Source organism: Medicago truncatula, chromosome 7 (assembly GCF_003473485.1).
Source record: "Medicago truncatula cultivar Jemalong A17 chromosome 7, MtrunA17r5.0-ANR, whole genome shotgun sequence".
Lineage (NCBI taxonomy): Eukaryota > Viridiplantae > Streptophyta > Magnoliopsida > Fabales > Fabaceae > Medicago > Medicago truncatula.
In genome coordinates, this window is record NC_053048.1 from 6,606,297 (window position 1) to 6,628,679 (window position 22,383).

Consider the following 22,383-nt stretch of genomic DNA (forward strand, 5'->3'; position numbering starts at 1 on the left):
CTAACTTGATAATTCTTTCAAACTAAAAATACCTGATTAGAATTTTATAATTTTAAAAGACTAACTTGAAAATTATATCAAACTAAAAGACAAAAAAGGCCAATAAAATAAATGTTTTTTTTTTGTTATTATAAAATAAGTGTTTTGTACAAAGTATGAGTGGAAGTTTTTTTTTTTTTTTTTTTTACAAGAATACGTGTGTGGAAATTAATAACTGCATAATCCTTTTTCCTTTTCCATATCTTATTCACTTTTATATGACTAGCTTTGTACTCCCTCCGTTTCAAAATACATGTCCAACTTTTGCAATGTGCACTATTCACTTGGCTTACTTTGACCATAATTTTTAACTAATGTATAAATACAAATATTAGCGTGTAAGATGTTGTTTGATTTGTCTCGACAAATATTTTCAAAATATTAAATTTTTATAATTTTTTACTTTAGATAATTAAATATATTAACGGTCAAAATTGTGCATTGGCATATGTGAGGTTGTTGACTTGAAAATGTATTTTGAAACGGAGGGAGTATTTCGCTTTTATCTTATCAACATATAACTTGTATTACTTTCTGGAACAATGTCCCAATCAAGCGTTTAATACGACCCCTAAAGAAAACGTTTAATACGAATTTTGTTCTATATGCTCAACTCTTTATTTTATTTTTATTTTATGATCATATGATACTCAAATCAATTTTAAGGTTTTACATTTTTTGGTTAATAGAATACAAAATTATATTCTGTCAAAAAATAATTACACAAAATTATATTCGACACCAACACGACACGATCACAAATAATTAAATTAAATTATATAATTTTTTAAATTTATTATCAGTGTTGGTATGTGTTCGATGTCCATATTTATATTCATGCATCATAGATGTTCATCAGTTGCTCATCGTTCTTCTCCATATATTGGTGGTTGAATTCAGATCCACAAGTTGAAAAAATGTCAAACATTTAAAATATTAAAGACCAATATTGGAGAATATCATAGATGTCTATTCCAAACATCAACTATTATATAAGAAAACCAATATTGAAGCATGTGTTGTACTCATCAAAAGTTGAGATTGAAGAACAATGGCAGAATTTGATGTTTTAGAATTATATGCTTGTTATTCACTGTCCCAATCAAACGTTTAATACAAAATTGGGTCATGTTAACTAGTGCCCCGGGGCACTAGTTAATGAACTGAAAGTGGAAAGAAAAGTCAAATTTTGTATTGAAAAAAATATTTTTTTACCTTTTAAAAAGTAGAATATACAATTTCTAAGATAATATTTCTTTTTATAATTCCTTAACCAGTGCCCGGGGCACTAGTTAACATTTCCCTACAAAATTTGTACTATTCACTGTCCCGATCGATCTAGTACTTGGATATTTTACTTGAGTATATTGTTCATAATAGTGGCTGTTGTTGAAACGAACGATGTATATATGTAACTCACTTCTATTTTATAAATAATAATATTTCGTTTTTAATCTTTATTTACTACCTTCTATAGTTTACTATTTCATTTTCTTCTATTTTTACTCTATCGAGGTTTTCTTTTATAAGAAGACGTGTGTGGAAGTCAATAAGTGCAAAATCCTTTTTCCTTTTCTATATCTTATTCACTTTTATATGATTATCTAGTATATGGCACTGTCCCAATCAAACGTTTAATACGTTTAATATACACTGACCCAATCGATCTAGCATTTGGATATTTTACTTGTCAACATAAATATTAAATAAATAATAATAACCCGTAATTGAATTGATTATATGGTATAATATTCGTATTAAACGTTTAATTCGGTCTGTGTCCTACAGTTTTTTTTCAACGCTTTGTTTTTGCTTTTCAAAAGAGGAACTCCCCAATTAATGCAAACTTAACGTTTTTATCAAATGGCATCTTAAATAACTAGCCAAACAAGAGTCTATTTCTACCAATTTTAGGGCATCTCTAATAATAGTCATATTAAGTGATTGTTTAAATGACTCTCATATATACATCTTAGTATTTATGTTTTTTTTTTTAATGTAAATACTTAATAAGTCCTCAATTACTTCAACTAAGCAACTCTTAGAAAACTATTAAATGAGCCTCTTAAAGGAAAAATTGCATCAGGAGTCCTTTTAAGTTTAAGGTTTGTAATATATTGGTCTTTTAAGTTATTTTAGTCACACATAAGTTCTTTTAAGTTTAAAATTTGTAACAGATTAGTCATTTAAGTTATTTTGGTCACACATAAGCCAGTAAATTCGTTAACGTTTTCAATTTAGTCCTTCTGCCACATCATCACATTTATTCTTCCGATTAATCTAGCTAGCATGATAATGTAAAAAAAATTACATTGTCATTCTATTCTAATTAATCTCTATAATATATAATATAGTTTTCTTTGTACTCAATTCCTTCCGTTGTCTGTTTTATATGATAATCCATAAAAAAGCATGTGATTGAGTAACTATTTTTAGACAAGTAAATGCAAGGACAAGTTCATCTTACACATGATTACAAAAATATCCTTCAATACTAATTAAAAAAAAAAAAATAGGAGCAGTATGATTACATGGTGAAAAAAATAAAAAATATAGTAGCAGTATGATTATATGTCAAACTCAAAATGGTGTTACCAAATATATGTCACTCAAGTGCTACCCGTAAAGGTGTATATGACTAGTTGAAAATTGTACCATATGGATAGTTTTTTTTTTTTTGTGGTCGGAATTTAAACCACAGACCTTGCATATATTATGCATTATCCCCACCAACTGAGCTAAGTTTACAAGAACACCATATAGATAGGTTACATAATCGGAACCAGTTTTGTTTAATATAATCCGTTTTCACTGAAAAATAATTAGATTTTAATATTCTAGTAACTTAACACAAAGAATATACATCAGATCAGAATAGGAACTGTACATACTTGAGTTTGAGTATCATCAATATTCAAATGATTCAATATTTGAGCTTAGCATATTCAAGATGTAGTGGTGTGAACGAGCAAACTTAAGGCCCGTTTGGATTAGCATTTTGGAAGAGTATATAAAAACAACTTATGTCATGCCCATAAGCTGTTTTCAGCTTATTTTCATATATGTAAATACTGAAATATGATTTGAGCTATACTACAAACAGAGGTTTAACCTACCCAACGGTTCCAATTACACGAGTAGAGTCACATGTGTTTGAATCCAATAATGCTAATTTCGCAAACCCAAAATCAGTGTCTTGCAAGCATGGATAGTTGTTAAATTGAACAAGCAATAAAGTGTTGATAGTAAACATTTCTTGCAAGAAATTTGAAGGGGAAGGGCTTTGATATTATAGAGATAAGTGAAGTAAACATTTCTTGCAGCTATCAAGTGCTGGAGGCTTTCTAAAGCAATAAAATGTTGATAGTCTCTCCATATGCAGTAAAACATTACATACATGTAAGTGTTGGCAGAAAAGCTTCAGAACAACATGGTTGAATAGAAAAATAGTATTAGACTAATTAGAGAGTATCCCAAAACATAAACACATTCTTGCTCGAACTGAATACAACTTGTACCACTGATAGGTAAGTAGTTTGATATTATTTTTTACAAATTGAACTTCAAAATGTAGATAGGCATTAAAACTTACACATTTTAAGAAAAAAAAAGAATCAGTTTCAAATTGTAGGATGTTTATCTAATCTCGGACATAGGTTAATAACCAGTTTCGGTGGTGAAGTTCCATAGTGTATCCTGCCTTTGCACACGATCTTCAATTGTGGTAAATCCCACAACAACAATTTGGTCAACTTGGGAAGTGCAATGCTTGAAGTACTGTCTTCTTCATCACAGTTGCTCACTGAAAATATCTCTTTCATTGATTTACAATGAGATACGGATATTTTCTCCAGATTTTGAAGTCCTTGAACTAATGGTGGTGTCAGCAAGGTCTCTATCCGATTACATTTAGAAATGTTAAAATATTTCAAACAAGAGAATATGCCACTCCGTGACAAAGATTGGTCAACAACTTTATAGACAACAGTTAAACTTTCCAATCTTTGAAGTTCCAAAACTTCCAGCTTGTGAATATTGGTGCAAAAGGAACAAGAACCGGATGAACAAAACAAGCTCTCAAGTTGTCGGCAACTGATAATGTCAATCATCCTCAAAGAATGGTTAAGTGACAGAGCATCACATAGGCGAACCCAGTGAATATTTTTAAGTATATGCAGACATGTAAGGTCTTTAGGCAGTTTGTGGCCCAAATTTTTACAATCTCCAAATTGTATTGTCTTGGTGCTAGGATCACTGTCAAATTTTTTCAAATCAACATAATCATCAATCCTTATTTCTTGACCACATACATTTGCGAAAGTGAGATGATATGCTTTGAGCTCAAGCTTTGTTTTCCTATAACAGTCGTAATCTTTGCAGTCAAAGGTGCCTCCAAAACATTCCAGCATATTCATTCCTTGAACATCTTTTACCGCCATCATAGCACAGGTATTTCGAAGATCAAGATATTGCATTTTGGTCAAATTGGACAAAGACCCTAATTCCAAATTCAAACTCTTATTGCATGATAGATCAAGCCACTTCAATTTTATTAGTTTTTCCAAGCCTTTAACTTCTCCAATAGAAGTGTTTGAAATGACCAATCTTGACAATCTCTGTAATTCTCCCAATGGGGGCACATGTTTCAGTGAATCACATCCTTTTAGTATTAAAGAAACAAGAGACCTCAACTTAGTGATGGAGTCTGGCAAAGATTCTAGGTCTTCATTATATGATAAATCCAGTATTGATAGATTATTCATATACATAAAAAAACTCTCTGGAACACGACTAATGGACAATTCATTTAAAATCAAGGCGAACAACTTCGGACAATTAGGTGACATGCCTTCTGGGATTTCTTCTATGTCATAATCCCGCATATGAACCAACTCTAAATCAGTTGCCCATCTGTGTGAGAGAGGTATCTCGGTCAATCTCTTATTCAACTTTACTATAACATTCCTTTGACACTCTTTCAAGATATAACAGGCCATGTTTCTCACTAAGGGATGTGTGTATACCGAAGAATTATTAGTAGAACTAATCAAAGAATGGGATTCAAGCTTACTCAATATGGTATTCCCTTCATCAAATATTTCTTCCAGAGACATATTCTCATTTATCTGTCCATTGTCAACTAGCTTCATGATCAACTCATCTTTGTTAATCTTCCAACCCTCATCATCAATAGAAAATAATGCGCAATACAAAAAACAGTTTTGCAAGTCTTTTTCCATCAAATTATCATAGCTACATTTTAATACTTTGAAGACTTCTTCCATCACTTGCCTCATTTCCAATTTTTGAAGTCTGCTCAATGCATGTTTCCATTGATGAATGTCATCATTCCCATCCATGGTTCTAGCCATCAAGTTGATTCCAAGTGGTAAACCCTTAAATCTCTCTACAATGCATCTCACAATCTCTTCTATTTCATGTGGAAGTGTCCTAGGAGTTTCATCATGTCCGAGTTTTAGCATAAACAACTCCCAACCTTCATCAACTTTATCTTCATCAACTTCATCTTCAGATTCTTTGAGGCAACAAAGAGGAAACATTTGTATTATATCATTTGTCTGACAATCCATCTGGTGACATACATGTTTCAACCGAGTTGTCAAAATCACTTTAATGCCATTCACTTTTGGATGAATTCCCACCTTCTGCAAATCAATATATTTCCAAACATCATCCAAAATAAGAATTGATTTCCCCTTTTTCTCAAATGCCAAAGACAAAATTTTTGCTCTAATTCTTTCATCATCTTCATCAAGCTTCACATCTATTCTTTGTGCTATATCATGTTGCAATTTTGAGATGTTATAATTGTGAGAAACAGTGACCCAAAACACATTGTTATACCCTGTTTTTGGACCTAAAAATACAAGGTCCAATTTCATTTCAAACCTTGTCAATTATCAAATTTCAACTGCATAGTTCAATTTGTCTCTGCCTCGCAGTATTTTCAATCACAATTTTACCTATGTTTTTTCTTGCATAAAACCTTTCGAAATGTCTTTACTTGTCTTGTAAGTCATTCAAAAGTGTCTCTGAATCATTACATTGCTTTTTCTACAGTTTATTTCAAAATTTGCAAAAAGTCGTACAGAAGGGTATTTTGGTCATTTCCTGCAGTGGGACCCATTTTCATCCTTGTGGCTGTCTCTGAGTCTTTTCAAATTGTTTTTCAGTAAACCTTGTTAAAATTCATTTCAAACTTGCGTCTGAGTCAGTGTCAAGTCTGTTTGAGTCAGTTTAGGTCATTTTTAGCCCTAGGGGCATTTTAGTCATTTCACACGAAATTTTGGCATAGAGAGGTTACTTTGAAGTACCTCATTTAGGTCATTGGTTCGTTTTAGTCCGTTTTGTCAATTTTATTTTTGTTTCGCTTTACGTTTGATCAAATTGCGTTTTATTCAATTTCATTTTTTTATTGCATTTTGGTCCAGTTTCTTTTCCAATTTGCATTTTAGTCCTTTTTTATTTTCATATTAGTCCCTTAATTTTTCAATTTTGCAGAAAGGTCCCAAATTAATTCTAAGTCCAAAGCCGTGCCATTTTTTTTTACAAGTCCAGGTGTCCTTTTCTTATTGGTTCCAATGCACACATGTCAGCTATAAAAGCATTGAGTCAGAATCAGAAGCAATGATCAAACGCCAACTCACCAAAACAGAATTCAACTTTCTCTCTCTTTTCTGTTAGATCAAAACAGAATCAACAAAAAGCTTCAAAGATTCATCAATGGCAGAAACCCTAACCACCTCAATCCACCATTGATTTCCACCAAATCAACACAAAAACACCAAATTCAACAGAATTCAACAAAGTTTCTTTGATTACTCGTTGGTTCTCAGAGATTCAACACGGAATCATCATCACAGAATCAATTTCCTCGCAATTCAAAGTGCGAGTTCATCACTGAAACGCGACGAACTCAAGCACTGATCACGAGGAAACAGTGAAGAGAAAGAAGAGGGAAGAAGCTAGGTTTAAACCGGTGATGAAGATGAAGATTCACGTACAAAAATACTGATTTATTTTCAGTAGCTCAATAACAAAATCATCAAAAACGCAGCAAGCAGATCACGGTTTTCTGAAGAAAATCAACCAGAATCTCCATTAAAACCTCAGGTATAACTTCAAACACCTCGTTTTTCTCATAAAGAAGTTCAATCACTGGAAAACGATGTAGAACTTAGTGATAAAAAACGTTTTGGTTTAAGAAAATTCGAAAACCAAAAAACACCTTTGAAACCGAAACTGAAATCAATAAGATCTACATCGTAAACAAAAAACGTTTCCTCTCAGTTTTTCTTCATCAAGAACAGTGGCGAGACCAACGTGATGTGGATCTGTACGAATCAAAATGTTTCAATTCAAAAAAGATAAAAAAACCTCAAAACAGTTTCACGTCGCGTCAAAGTTCTAGATCCACATCGCTTAAAGCCTTTGTTCACTTCATCTCTTTCGAAAAACATCAATCCAAGTGAATCAACGAAGATCTGTGCCAAATCCATAGAATCTTATCAAAAAAAAACGAAAACTCAACTTTCTGAAACCGTAAAAGAAAATATCAGATCTGCGTTGATTCACGTTTCAAATATGAAAACAGATTACGGATTCGTGTTTAGAAGAAGGAGGCGAAGGATTTGGTGCGAGTTTGGTTGGTTTCTGGGCGCTGGTTCACCGGAGAAGATGAAGCTTCCGGCGAACCACCTAGGTTTCCGCCGTGGCTTCATCAACTCCGGTGAGGAAGTCTGATGAGAGGTGAGAGATGAGAGAGAAGCTCTGAGTGTAGAAAGAGAAAGGGGAGTGAAAATGAATTAAACCGGTGCTAGTTCCCTTTTATAGACAACTAAACCGGACCGGTTCAAGACCGGTCCAATCCCTTCGATCCTGAGCGTTGGATCTAGGGTTTCCTTCCCTGGATCAATCCAACGCTCCCTGTGCATCCGGATCTCTTAGTGATTGGGCTTTGGTTTGGGCTTTTGTTTCTTTACGTTTCTGTGTGTTATCTGCTACTTGCACCACTTCACTGTGTTTCCTGCACCCCTGCTTGCTCCAAATTTTTACCATGAAATCCGAGGAAATTACCACGTAATTTTTACTACTTTCTTGATAATTTTTAGTGGTATTTCGCTTGGAAAAGACTGGTAAAAACATATGTGTTGTTTTGTTAGGGTTTTTACCACTTTAAGTCATTTTTCTCGCATTTCTACCCGTTACTTCATGTGCATAATGTTCGTGTTCGTCATGTTTGATTTGCATACCATTCCATGTGAACTTTGCTACTGTTTGCTATGTGTATGTCACTGTTTTGATGTGTTGGGTCTTATTTTAGCTTCATGCGCATTATTCATCACATGTTTCCGGCTTATTTTCATCGTCACTTTACCGTCTTATGCTATACTTTCTTCTATCGCTTCATGCCATATTCTTTTTTACTATTTTGCTACTAACGTTTCCTTTCATGTTGATCACTTCATAGCACTTCATTATCTTCACTATTGTATCCGTTAGTTTAGTTTTCCTTTTTACAAATTGTAATTCATTCGGTGATGTAATATTTTACCATTTGGTTTGTAGCTTGGCAAAGGGGCCATAGAATGTATTTAGGCAATGTTGTAATATGGACTATGGACACTATGGCGCACCGACACGCACACACTCACTTTAGATGTATGCATAGGATTGTATGGTTAAATAAGCGTTTAAGTTTTAAACACTTAGAGAAAATCCATCTTTTTTTCAAAAAAAAAACAATTGAACTTCACTTCAAAAATTTTCATAATAAATATGAAGTCAATACTTCATCTTTTTTCTTTTCTTTTTTCTTAAGAAAAATTCAATTCATCTTAATCATTTAGACTTTCTTTTTAATCACTAATCAAACCTCACTTTTTTTTTGCTAAATCTAATGCCCTTGAGGCCTCTCATCTCTATTCTTCAAAATCTCTTTTCAAACTTAAAATCAACCAAGAAAAACAAAAGCCATCTTTGAGCAAGAACTACGCCGGTTTTGATCCCGTAAAACGGTACGTAGGCAATGAGTCAAAACTCATCCAAGCCGAAATAAAAATCAAATTCTACTTCTCCTCACCCCCCATTCTTAACTAATCACACCTTTTTTTTACAAATAAGCAATAAAATTAAAGCGTAGAGATAAACTTAGGAGAGCGGTTCTTATGGAATACCATAATCGCTCCGGGTGCCTAACACCTTCCCGTAGCGAAAACGACCCCCGAATCTAGAATTTTTTAAGGGTTTTTCTCCTTTTACCCTTCCCAAGAAAAAAGAGAGATATCAACGGTCGAAAGGTTCAAGTCCAATTAATGGCTTGGCACCCCAAAACCATGATAACAGAAATGGCGACTTCACTGGGGATCTTTTTAGCGGGTCGCGCCTAGTTTTCCTTAGTTTATATTTACGCTTTATTTTATTGCTTACATATGTGAATATTTGTTTACTTTCATTCAACGTGTGGGGTGAGAATATCAAAAGTCCTAACCCGGGCTGAGTGAACTTATGTTTAGGTAGAGATATAATCGACAATTCGATCCGGGGGTTGCCTCGTGTATTGGATTATGCGATCAATCTCACATAGCTGAGGCATTTTGAAGGTGATATTGTCGGCGTGTGTTGTCATGCTTAGGCACTTCACTTTCAATTGTTCGACGAAGCTATGAACCGTAGTTACCAAACCCATCCTAACCTTTTTAGGACGTAGTGCGGTGGCTAAATTGAGTGTTGTCTCAAACTTTAGTCGTCACGCGATACTACACTCAAACTAGACCTTCTCACAAATAATCATGGAACGGGTGTCGTCCTGTACTACCATGATATATGTGAGAGAGGTTGCAGTTTGGGAACTGTGTTAGAACCTTGGTTACTACTATCCAAAGCCTTAGTTCACCGGACGCCGTGTCCATCCGTGGCCCCGTTACTTTGAAACTCAACCCACTTTGTTCTTTAACAACACAATCATGCATACATGCATTCATGCATAAACATTTTTCATGCATTCATCGAAGGGTTTAAACAAATGGAAATTTTTGTAAATAATCACAGGTATGAAGAAGACAAAGTGCTACAAGTTCAAGGAAGTGGATTTGGTTAGTTTGAGAGAGTTGGCACTCAAGGTCAAGAGTCAAACAGGGTTCCGACTCCGATATGGGGGATTGCTTACTTTGCTCCGAACCGATGTAGATGAGAAGCTAGTGCACACTCTGGTGCAATTTTATGATCCGAGCTTCCGTTGCTTCACTTTCCCGGACTTCCAGTTGGTTCCTACTCTCGAGGCTTACTCCAATCTAGTGGGTTTACCTATAGCCGAGAAGACGCCTTTCACCGGTCCCGGGACTTCTCTTACTCCTCTGGTTATTGCTAAGGATCTCTACCTCAAGACTTCCGACGTCTCCAACCATCTTATTACCAAGTCTCACATCCGGGGTTTCACTTCGAAGTATCTTCTTGAGCAGGCTAATCTCAGTACCACTCGTCAGGATACACTCGAGGCTATCCTTGCTTTGCTTATCTACGGGCTCATTCTCTTTCCGAACCTCGACAACTTCGTGGACATGAATGCTATCGAGATCTTCCATTCCAAGAACCCGGTTCCTACTTTGCTAGCGGATACCTACCACGCCATTCATGACAGGACTCTCAAGGGCCGTGGGTATATTCTTTGCTGCACACCTCTTTTGTATAGGTGGTTTATTTCGCACCTTCCGAGTTCCTTCCATGACAACTCGGAGAATTGGTCCTACTCGCAGCGGATTATGGCCCTCACTCCTAATGAGGTTGTCTGGCTCACTCCAGCCGCTCAAGTGAAGGAAATCATTATGGGTTGTGGAGACTTTCTCAATGTACCTCTTCTTGGTACCCGTGGGGGAATCAACTACAATCCCGAGCTTGCTATGAGACAGTTTGGTTTCCCTATGAAGTCGAAGCCCATCAATCTTGCTACATCTCCAGAGTTCTTCTTCTACACGAATGCTCCTACCGGACAAAGGAAAGCTTTCGTGGATGCTTGGTCCAAGGTTCGAAGGAAAAGTGTGAAGCATCTAGGTGTGAGATCCGGTGTCGCCCATGAGGCCTATACTCAGTGGGTGATAGATCGAGCTGAGGAGATTGGTATGCCTTATCCAGCTATGAGATACGTGTCTTCATCCACTCCGTCTATGCCTCTACCTCTGCTTCCCGCAACTCAGGATATGTATCAGGAGCATCTAGCTATGGAGAGTCGTGAGAAGCAAGTGTGGAAAGCTCGGTATAATCAAGCCGAGAATCTAATCATGACTTTGGATGGTAGAGATGAGCAGAAGACTCATGAGAATCTAATGTTGAAGAAAGAGCTAGCTAAGGCCCGGAGGGAATTGGAAGAGAAAGATGAGCTGCTTATGAGGGACTCCAATAGAGCTCGAGGACGACGAGACTTCTTTGATAGATACTGTGATTCAGATTCCGAGTCCGATGATCCTCCGACTACTTCCTATGCTTGAGGGCTTCATTTGTTTATTTTGTTGAAATTTCAAAGTCTTCCTTCTGAAAATGCTATGTAGTTTTGATTATTTGCAAAGATTTCTAATTTGTTTAAAAATCCTTCGATGAAAAAAATAAGTCTTTCGCATTTGCATTTGCATATCATGCATCATATGTATCATGCATCGGTCCCAAAGGCTTCCAAGTGCTTACCACCTCCTGGTTTCTCTGCCGCAGTGTGAAAAGTGGCTCGTGCTCAGAGGATTTACGAACCAGATAGAATTGATCGAACCAGAGAATACAGAAGAAAGAAAAGGGCTATGGAAGAAGAGAACGCTCAGCTTCGCACCGAGTTAGCCTCTCTAAAGGAGGAATTGGCTAAAGCTAATGACGTCATGACTGCTCTACTAGCTGCTCAAGAGCAATCAGCTACAGCTATCCCTACAACCACAGCTGCACCAGTAACTACAAGCGTGCTCCCTACCACTTCTGCAGACAATCGCTTTACTATGCCAGTGGGGTTTCCGTATGGGCTTCCACCGTTCTTCACTCCCGTTGCTACAGCAAGCACCCCAAATTTCTTGACCACATACATTTGCGAAAGTGAGATGATATGCTTTGAGCTCAAGCTTTGTTTTCCTATAACAGTCGTAATCTTTGCAGTCAAAGGTGCCTCCAAAACATTCCAGCATATTCATTCCTTGAACATCTTTTACCGCCATCATAGCACAGGTATTTCGAAGATCAAGATATTGCATTTTGGTCAAATTGGACAAAGACCCTAATTCCAAATTCAAACTCTTATTGCATGATAGATCAAGCCACTTCAATTTTATTAGTTTTTCCAAGCCTTTAACTTCTCCAATAGAAGTGTTTGAAATGACCAATCTTGACAATCTCTGTAATTCTCCCAATGGGGGCACATGTTTCAGTGAATCACATCCTTTTAGTATTAAAGAAACAAGAGACCTCAACTTAGTGATGGAGTCTGGCAAAGATTCTAGGTCTTCATTATATGATAAATCCAGTATTGATAGATTATTCATATACATAAAAAAACTCTCTGGAACACGACTAATGGACAATTCATTTAAAATCAAGGCGAACAACTTCGGACAATTAGGTGACATGCCTTCTGGGATTTCTTCTATGTCATAATCCCGCATATGAACCAACTCTAAATCAGTTGCCCATCTGTGTGAGAGAGGTATCTCGGTCAATCTCTTATTCAACTTTACTATAACATTCCTTTGACACTCTTTCAAGATATAACAGGCCATGTTTCTCACTAAGGGATGTGTGTATACCGAAGAATTATTAGTAGAACTAATCAAAGAATGGGATTCAAGCTTACTCAATATGGTATTCCCTTCATCAAATATTTCTTCCAGAGACATATTCTCATTTATCTGTCCATTGTCAACTAGCTTCATGATCAACTCATCTTTGTTAATCTTCCAACCCTCATCATCAATAGAAAATAATGCGCAATACAAAAAACAGTTTTGCAAGTCTTTTTCCATCAAATTATCATAGCTACATTTTAATACTTTGAAGACTTCTTCCATCACTTGCCTCATTTCCAATTTTTGAAGTCTGCTCAATGCATGTTTCCATTGATGAATGTCATCATTCCCATCCATGGTTCTAGCCATCAAGTTGATTCCAAGTGGTAAACCCTTAAATCTCTCTACAATGCATCTCACAATCTCTTCTATTTCATGTGGAAGTGTCCTAGGAGTTTCATCATGTCCGAGTTTTAGCATAAACAACTCCCAACCTTCATCAACTTTATCTTCATCAACTTCATCTTCAGATTCTTTGAGGCAACAAAGAGGAAACATTTGTATTATATCATTTGTCTGACAATCCATCTGGTGACATACATGTTTCAACCGAGTTGTCAAAATCACTTTAATGCCATTCACTTTTGGATGAATTCCCACCTTCTGCAAATCAATATATTTCCAAACATCATCCAAAATAAGAATTGATTTCCCCTTTTTCTCAAATGCCAAAGACAAAATTTTTGCTCTAATTCTTTCATCATCTTCATCAAGCTTCACATCTATTCTTTGTGCTATATCATGTTGCAATTTTGAGATGTTATAATTGTGAGAAACAGTGACCCAAAACACATCCTTAAAGGTTGCTTTCCTTTTTACTTCATCCTCCACAAGAGTTGCAAGTAAAGTTTTTCCGACTCCTCCCATTCCACATATGCCAATAACAAAAACTTTGTCGTCTTCTAAAAGTTTAAATACTCTCTTGATATTTAAGTCTAATTCTTCCCCAACAAATTCGGTCGATAGAGTGAGAGGTTTCTCTTCCTTGAGCTTTTTCAAATTTTCTATCAATTTACTTACATCAGAAGTGTCATTTGAGAGGTTTCCTTTCATATCTTGTAATTTTCTCAGCCATACATCAACTTCTCGCTTGCGCTTTTTGCCCCGAGATTCCAACGATTGCTGTTGCTTTGCAATAACATTTTCCTCGCATTCTAAATCAAGAACCATTTGTTTTATTTGATCAATCTCACTTATGGAAACACATCTGTTACCATCGCTACCGTTCACACCTGCTCCATTGTGTTTGTCATGTTACATAGAGGAGTAGTAGAAGTGCACTTCATTGCAATACTTGTTTTCTTCAAAAATAATGAATTTAGAACATGTACCTTCAGATAAATTCATGATTTCGGCATTATTTTGATGGTTAACTGAGCTGCTGGTAGGAGTGCAAATCATCTCGGGAATACCTTCAGCCACTATCAATGAAAGATAGAAATTGTCACAATTTTTAAATTTCGACAAAAACATGTACCACCATGTTGTCACAAAATAAAATGTTTGAAGTGAGTTCTACAAAGAATCATGGATTAGATTGAAAACAATTACATATTGAATTAGATTGAAAACGATAGTAAGTTGTGTACATGATTATCTTATTTATACAACTCAATAGACTAACTAATTCCTAACTGAATATGTATAGAAGCCAAATAATGGTAAAAACAGATTATCATTTACCTTTATCTTGTGTTGAATAAACTCTATTAATCGCAACTTCCGGAGGTGGATTACTTGAAGTGGATGCCATATTGTTGTTATTCTGAACTCCTTCATTACCAGCCACGGGAGGATAATTGGAGCATCGCCTAATGCCTCCGCCTTTGCCATTCAAACCCAGATGTGCTTCAATTCTAGAAGCTCCTCCACTAAACTTATCATTACAATATTTGCATATCCATTTATTCTCATTTTCTACTCTTGTAACATGTTTCCAGCAGTGCTCGTGTTTTCCTCTACCCATGATCAATACCTTTCCTAAACACAGATCCAAAGCTAAATTCAAATAACTGTATATGTGCGCGTCTCTAGATAGTAAATGATGAAGAAAAAAATAGAACTTGGGGAAACCACAAAAAATCATGAAGTAAAAGTTATTTTTGTTACAATTGTTACTCCCAAACTTTGTAACCTATAACTTACAATTATTTCTTATAATTTGGTAACATAAAAACAAACATGGATAAGTATGATCAAAAACAGGGAAATGAATTGAAACCTCCCCTAATAAACTTCACATTCCTATAAATTCAAGATTCAGAATCCAATCATTTTCAGATCTAACAATAAAAGTAAAAGAAATCATTAAAATAAATTGTACAATGATTAATAGAGTACAGTATAGATCATAGACCAAATTTCATTACAAAAAGATAATAGAAGAGAGTGAAAAAATTACCAAAAAAGGAGTCCTTTCCAAAACAGAAGCTACAAACTCTTGTTATTCTCTCTAAGTTTTCTGAAGTATTTTAATATCAGAAAAAACAGAGCAAAGAAACAGATGAAGTATTAAGGCTCTCTAGTCAACGCATCAATAGATTTTTTAGTTTAAAGGAAGTGGGCAGCCGTGAACCCCAATAAAAGTAAAGCAAACAGTAAAAGAATAGTTGAATGAAAAGAAATGTAAAAAATTAATATCCGGTGATGATATGTTCACTCTTGTTAAATTATGACTTGTTGATTGTTTCGATGTAAATACTTGATAATGTATTTGGTAAATTTGGTGAAGATATTATATGATGGTGTAAATTGTATAATATAGAATTGGTTATTTGTGTATTTTCGAGTCTTTACTTGAGAGTCCATGCATTTGAAACGGTAAAATTATCTCCGGAATCCATTTGGTACCATATGTATCTAGAAGAGTCTAGAACATCGCATGCATTTGATAATTGGTGAAACTTGTCGTACTCGACTTTGTGAATTGATGATTATATACATTGGTGAAATTTAGTGAATGCGTATGAACATGTGAAAGGGGTGAATTTGTACATGTTTTACTATGCTTGTATGCTCGATGATTAATGTCGATGTGGAATTCTTTGTGAATGATTTGATTAATTGTTTATTGATCATTTGAAAATAAATATGTTTTTTACTTTCACCTGATTATATATTATTTGTGGAATATAATCTAAACCCAGTGGTCGTTCCGTGTCATTTCTTTGAATGGCGTAGGTGATTGGTAGGATTGAAGTGATTGCTTTTCTTTGATGCTTGAGGGTTAGCTTGGGTGCTTCCTCGTTTATTTATTTTTGCTTAGAGTCTAAATGGACTCTGATGTAGGCATGGCAACAAAACCCATACCCGTGGTTACCCGCCCGAACCAAACCCAATTTGACGGGTTTTTCCCGTTTTGACTGGGTTTCGGTATGGGTATGAGTTTTCCCCGATCTCAAAACACAGGTATGGGACGGGTAACGGGTATATAGGTACCCACCCCGAACCCATACCCAAACCCGGCCCAAATGTAAAAAATTACTTTATGTTGATATGTTATGTTATTTTGTTTGATAATTGTCATGTTAATAAAAACTACCATTGATATTTAAAGGATCAACTAAATCATTTTGTCTAACAAATGTGAAAGTGAGCTTATTGTTGGATAATGTATTACAATGTTGCTCTTGGGGATGCAAAAAAAACTTCTATTTTTTATTAAAAAAATTATTCAATGCGGGGACGGGGATGGGGCGGGGATACCCGAACCCGTCGGGGATGGGATTCAATTTCTCATCCCCGTTGGGTATGGGTAGGGTAACGGGTAAGTATATGAGAATCGGATATGGGGACGGGGAAGGTAAAACCCTTCCGCACCCCGCCCCATTGCCATGCCTACTCTGATGTAGGGGTGTTGGTCTTATGACCTTGTCTTTGATACCATTGATGACTTATGTTAATTATATGATGAAGATAATTGTATCATGGTGATGTATTTATGTGGAGTGACAATATCATATTGAGATTGATTACTCTTTTTTTTTTTTTTTAAAGATTACTACTCAGTGATGAGATTTTATAAATGTTGATTGTCTTCCGTTGTAAATTTTAATGGAAACCAAGTTGTGTATGATTTGAAAAAATGTAAACATAGAATCTAAATCTCTTAAATTATTGAATTTATTGAATGATTATTGCTTTCAGAGTTTAGAGTGTTCCATGATCAGTGGGTTTATGAGTTAACCTAGAAGCTCTCATCTACTTGCAACAAAAAGGGTTATGATATACATCAAGATAACTTTAGATTATGGTATACTATTTCCTACAAATGCCATTAGAGCTATTGATGACCACCAAATATGTTAGTTATTATCTTGCATTTATCTCTTATTTTACGTGATCCTTGAGTCAGGGCCGGCCCTAGGGCCCATGCCGGTAGGGGGCCAAAAAATTTTTAAGGTAAGGGGGTGTATATAGAAATATTTGGATTTCGGGGGGTATATATAGAAAAATTCTCTGCAAAGGCCCAAACTTTGACATGATAAAGGAATGGGCTGACATCTATTAGTATTGTTGGCCCTTTTAGTGAGATTTGCTATATATATCCAATGTAACACAAACATTTCTATATACACCCTCCTATAAAAAAATTGGTTGTTCTTGATAATATGCTCAAAAATTTATTATCGAAGAAATTGGTGATATTTTTTTGGGCCCTTTGTTCCTAATAACGTGCTTCATTAATATTAAAAATATCAACGATATTTATTATCCAAGAAATTGAGATAATTTTCATAACAAAGCAAATTCTATTTTAGTTGAAAATAGGGTGCTAAAATTTCAGTCTACTTCACATGTGCTATTTTTCTCTACTTCTACGGTATTTTTATTTTGTTTTGGTGTATATATAATATTTAATTTATTTTCAGATGTTGTCTAAAAAAAACATTTATTTTGTAATGAAAAGCGAAATAAAAAATGAAATGAAAAGCAAAAAAACACAACAATGAGCTAAAAAAATTATGATGCATTATGTAATGGCCCTTTTTTCATATTATGCCTAAGGCCTGTAAAACTCTAGGAACGGGCCTACCTTGAGTGCATGCAAAGGATATTTAGCCTTCTATTTTAACAGACATTTATATCCATTCTTTTCCACCAATATACTTTTTTATTTCATACTTTATATTTTAAAGGGTTTCGCTAACAAATGTCAGTGATTTAAAAATGAAAACAATTGTTACTTTCATGTATAAAAAAATGTTTATTTTTTATTTTATGTTTTCAATCTGTTGAATACATAAATTCTAAAATAAAATTTTCATTTTAAACTTTTTATCATTTGTTAGAATTTTTCTAAAAGAACTTATTAACGTTTCTCTACTTTAAATCATATCTTATGTTTTTCAGTACAAAATATTTTACATCATATCTAATAATTACTGTATATGTATACATCATAAAAAATGTTTGGTTAAAGTGCATTTTTCCCCCCTAACTTTCAAAAAGTTGCAATTTGGCCCCCTATGTATAAAAACTACAATTTTGGCCTATCAAGAACTAGCCCCTTTGCATATTTGGTCCTTTTTCTCAATTTTGTCGGTCAACGCCAATGTGGCATGCCACGTGTGTAATTATTGAATTAAAAAAATAAAAAACTCATATAATCCTTTTTTAAATTAAATAATTGAAAAACTAAATTAAAAAATTAAAAAATCAAGAAAAAAAAATTAAAATTAAAAGAAGAGAAAACACTACCTTCTTTCAATTTCAATGTAGGACTACCCTAATATTAGCCATGTATATATGTGTAAACTCAAATGGTGGAATACAAGTCAAACGGTGCAATATCTTATTTCCTTGTCTACATCTTAGAGACTCATTTTTATTAAATATAAAAGATGACGCGCTTTTGCGGTTTAATACGTTTGAAACCCTTCTATAGAACAAAGTTATCTTGTAAGTGGATACTTGAGACTTGTAAAGTTGTTCTTTTTCTTTTTAAAAATTAGTCTTTATCACAGGCAAAACTATCACCTAAGAAATTTACTTTTTTTAAGGAGCACCTAAGAATTTTACTTTCAAAGCTATCTTCAAAAAACAGGTGATAAGATAATTATAATGTTAAAGTCATTCATTTTTATTTGCAAAATGGAAATATTAAACCGATACTTGTCTACCGGTTCATGGTACTTTTGTGAATTGATTCGCACAAGTTCCCTTGTAGTTTATGGAAACTGAGGAATTGGACGAACCGATACAAGTGGGTGAAGATCGAAGAAAGATGAAGAAGAAGTTAAGTAGAAGATAAAAGAGAAAAAAAAATCCGGTGTAGCAAATCAATTTTGTAGGAAAACCTCTTTGAAGTTTGGAGAAAGAAATAGTCTCTTGCAAAATAACATGGATAAAAAAAATGAATATAAAAGAATATTTTGGAACGCAGGCACTACTTTTTTGCAATATTAAGATAGCCTACTATACTTAATCGGGTAGAATTTTTCTCATATTGCGTACCCCGAATCCGCCCATAGGTGACCAACATGAATTGCAAATTATGCGACTATGCTCAAATGCACAAGTTGGAAAAATGTCAAACATTTAAAAGATTAAAGACAAAAACTAACAATATAAAAATGAAGGAATAAATGGAATCTATTTGGTGGGACAGGTTCAATTGTTTTTGCTCGTTGGACAAGAAAGTTCAATCGAGTATAGTATAAAACGAATTCGTATTAAACGTTTTTATGGGTCACTGTCTCATGCAAATTGTTTCATAGCTCCTTTTCCATGTTTTTTCTTCATAGCTCTTTTTCCAAACCTCGACTCTATAAAAGCAATATTGAAGAATGTGTTGTACTCATCATCAAAAGTTGAGTTTGAAGAACAATGGCAGAATTAGGAGCTACAATTCCAAATGCAACTTCAACTTCATCAGATTCAACAAGGTAAATAACTTCAATTTTCAATCACTACTCAAACATTAACTTACTCTGTTTCTTCTAATATTTTATTTATTCAACCCTTTCTAGATTGAATGAAGTTGGAGAATTATTTGGCCAATTTTTCAAGCAATTGTTTGCAATCGTCGGGTTTGCAGCAATGAATACAAGCAACCGAAAATCTCTACTGATGGCTTTGGTTTTTGCCATTTTTCTTTACTACCTAGCTTTGGTGCAGCTTCACATCAATAGTTTCCTCCCATTCATGATGGTAATTCTTTTACTTGGAAGTGTTGTTTCAATTTTAGCATTGATGGTTATTTCGCCGACAATTGCTTGGATTTATTTGGGTTTCTGGATCTTAATCTTTGCTTCGATGTTCTATAAGAATCGAAAAGAACTCTTTCAATGGATTCCAAAAAGGATCAAGAATGTTATTAATGTATGTCATCTCACAATTTAGAGATGTCTGGAGTTGAATCACTTCCTGTCTAGAGCAATTGTTTGCATTTTGTTGATCATAATTTGTGTTTTGTTCATCTTTCTTTTTCTTTTCTTTTTCTTGTGAATTTGTTTGTACAACTTAGAAAAAAAAGTTCAGTACTGTTGTAAGTGTTTGTTTAACAATGTAAAACTAGCCAAATATTAGCCATGTATGTGTGTGTAAACTCACTTTTACATCACTATCTAGTATTTGTTTATTTATTTCCTTCTATACAGTTAGCATATAAAAGATGACATGCTTTTGGGGTTTAATACGTTCGAAACCATTCTGGTAGGATGTGGCTGCCAGATCGATCCCCACCCTGGTAGGCAACAACCTTTATCCGGGCTCCCCTCCTTTTGCGCCCAATCATTTCTGACCTAGTTAATAAGCAAATGAATATCTTTGGGAGGCTTAGTCAAACTGCATCGTGTGATGGATTCTTTCTCTGATAAGGGCAGCTGGAGTCCGCTTCTTTAGTGTTTTCTTAATGCTCATAGTCATATTTCATTTCCTTCTTCTAGCTAACTTACCACACTCATTCTCAAGGTGTTCAATCGGGGCTCTCATTAAACATTACTACGACCCTAATAAGACTTAATAATAGCCTCAAATTAAAGTTCTTTATATCTTGATATAATGAACTTTCTAGCTATGTTAAGCTGATAGCCGACAACTGATTTAGCCGTCAACCAATCTTACATATAGTAACTCCAATGTCAACTGATTGTGATGCAGCGATGGTGATGAATCAGGGATTCAAAGATGGTGCAGATGAGTTTTAGGGATTCAGTGAAATTGAGTAATTGTTGATGAAGAAAGAGAGTAATAATCATATATTTTTTACTAAAACTAATCATAAGTAATCTTCTCAAGAAATAAAAAGAATTATTTGTAGTAAAATAATGGTGGCAAAATCAATATTTTCTTGTAGTGTTATTATGCCATACTTGCTTAAATTAGCAGACTGAGTTCAGAGATTGATAGGAAATCATAAGTCATGGTGGCTCATGAATATGCACTCTAAAGGGAATACTTTTCATTGCATAGTACTCCCATTATTATGGCTAATTAATTTTAATTCATATTGATTTCCTAGTTGCAATTAGTATTTTTGTGCTTAACCTTTGACTCAGGAATGTAAATGAACTTGGAACTCAAAGAGGAACTATATTTATTTTGTGAGATTATGGAAGATGAGTACACAATAAATTTATCTGACACATGGTTTAATCTCTGTCTTTTAAGAAGCATTGAATGGCATTCCATCACTATTTTGCATTTTAATTCGCTTATTGAACTTCAGCCTGTATTCATTTTAGGTTGAGAACAACTCAAAAGCATAATGCTATTCTTGATGTGAAGAAGCCGGTGTTTGATGTGGAATTGGATAAAATGGAAAAGTTCTTTGAAGATGGATGTATTGAAGTCTAGATTGGTGGAAGTGTAGACGAAAGAAAGTAGAGAAGCTTGGGAGAATCAGTCACATGGCAGGAGTAACCTTGGAAAAGAAAGCAGAGAAGCTTAAGGAAAAAGAGAGAGAATGTGAGCCAAAATTCTATGCTTGCAGCTTAGAACAGAAAGAAAAAACTTGCTTTAGAGGATGTTAATTTGAGGAGTGAGTTAAACATTTAGTAATACTTGAGAGAAGTCTATATTAGAGAAGTGGAGGAAATGAAATTCAAAGAAGAAAATTGGCAAAAGAAGAATCAAGACTTGGGGAATCAAAAAGTTTCTCAGAGAAAAATCAAACCATCAAACCATACAAAGAGTTTAGCTGAATCTGTCTAGTGCTGAAACTTGCAAAGGATTTGACAGTCTCTCAAAAAATGTTATAAAATAAAATGATTGATGCAGTGCACATTGTAAAATTAAGCTAAAATTCTTTACGAGTAAAATAGTTAATAAAGTGCAAAGCTTGGACGAGTTCAGATTTACAAAATGATGGAATTTTACTTCCACTTCTTGTTAACAATACACTATTTTGCATTTGCATTCGTTTACTAAATTCCCGCTAGGATTCATAGTAGGTTGAGAATATTAAGCTTGTTGATGAACAGAATGCTATAGAAGCCAGAGTTTGAGGTGGAATTGGATTAAAAGGAAGATCCTTTGAAGATAGAATACATAAAAGTTGCAAAAAGTCTAT

The 22,383-nt window shown here is 34.5% G+C and overlaps 3 protein-coding genes across 3 annotated transcripts; 1 reads left to right on the forward strand and 2 right to left on the reverse strand.

Annotated features, from left to right (window-relative positions):
* Positions 1 to 3,508: 3,508 nt before the first annotated feature.
* Positions 3,509 to 5,980, reverse strand: LOC120577113 (probable disease resistance protein At4g27220). The gene has a single exon (XM_039828111.1). The coding sequence runs from the start codon at positions 5,940 to 5,942 to the stop codon at positions 3,660 to 3,662; it is 2,283 nt and encodes a 760-aa protein (XP_039684045.1). The 5' UTR covers positions 5,943 to 5,980; the 3' UTR covers positions 3,509 to 3,659.
* Positions 5,981 to 6,656: 676 nt separating this feature from the next.
* LOC120576944 (probable disease resistance protein At1g61300) lies at positions 6,657 to 14,835 on the reverse strand. Its single transcript, XM_039827809.1, has 4 exons — positions 14,553 to 14,835; positions 14,201 to 14,290; positions 12,117 to 14,101; positions 6,657 to 6,737 (listed from the first exon to the last, which is right to left on the reverse strand). Exons 1-4 carry the CDS (start codon positions 14,833 to 14,835, stop codon positions 6,657 to 6,659), a joined length of 2,439 nt encoding a protein of 812 aa, XP_039683743.1.
* Positions 14,836 to 19,661: 4,826 nt separating this feature from the next.
* Positions 19,662 to 21,668, forward strand: LOC120576945 (uncharacterized). Its single transcript, XM_039827810.1, has 3 exons — positions 19,662 to 19,756; positions 19,841 to 20,128; positions 21,557 to 21,668. Exons 1-3 carry the CDS (start codon positions 19,698 to 19,700, stop codon positions 21,666 to 21,668), a joined length of 459 nt encoding a protein of 152 aa, XP_039683744.1. The 5' UTR covers positions 19,662 to 19,697.
* Positions 21,669 to 22,383: the final 715 nt, after the last annotated feature.

Excerpts from the sequence above, each read along its gene's own strand:
- LOC120577113 (XM_039828111.1), bottom strand. The coding sequence starts at position 5,942 with ATGAAATTGGACCTTGTATTTTTAGGTCCAAAAACAGGGTATAACAAT.
- LOC120576944 (XM_039827809.1), bottom strand. The coding sequence starts at position 14,835 with ATGGGTAGAGGAAAACACGAGCACTGCTGGAAACATGTTACAAGAGTA. Across the intron at positions 14,102-14,200 it reads AATCATGAATTTATCTGAAG|GTGTGAACGGTAGCGATGGT; the intron begins GTACATGTTCTA and ends ACAATGGAGCAG. Across the intron at positions 6,738-12,116 it reads ATCATCTCACTTTCGCAAAT|AAAAGAGAGAGAAAGTTGAA; the intron begins GTATGTGGTCAA and ends TTGATCTAACAG.
- LOC120576945 (XM_039827810.1), top strand. The coding sequence starts at position 19,698 with ATGGCAGAATTAGGAGCTACAATTCCAAATGCAACTTCAACTTCATCA. Across the intron at positions 19,757-19,840 it reads ACTTCATCAGATTCAACAAG|ATTGAATGAAGTTGGAGAAT; the intron begins GTAAATAACTTC and ends AACCCTTTCTAG. Across the intron at positions 20,129-21,556 it reads ATCTTAATCTTTGCTTCGAT|GTTGAGAACAACTCAAAAGC; the intron begins GTTCTATAAGAA and ends TATTCATTTTAG.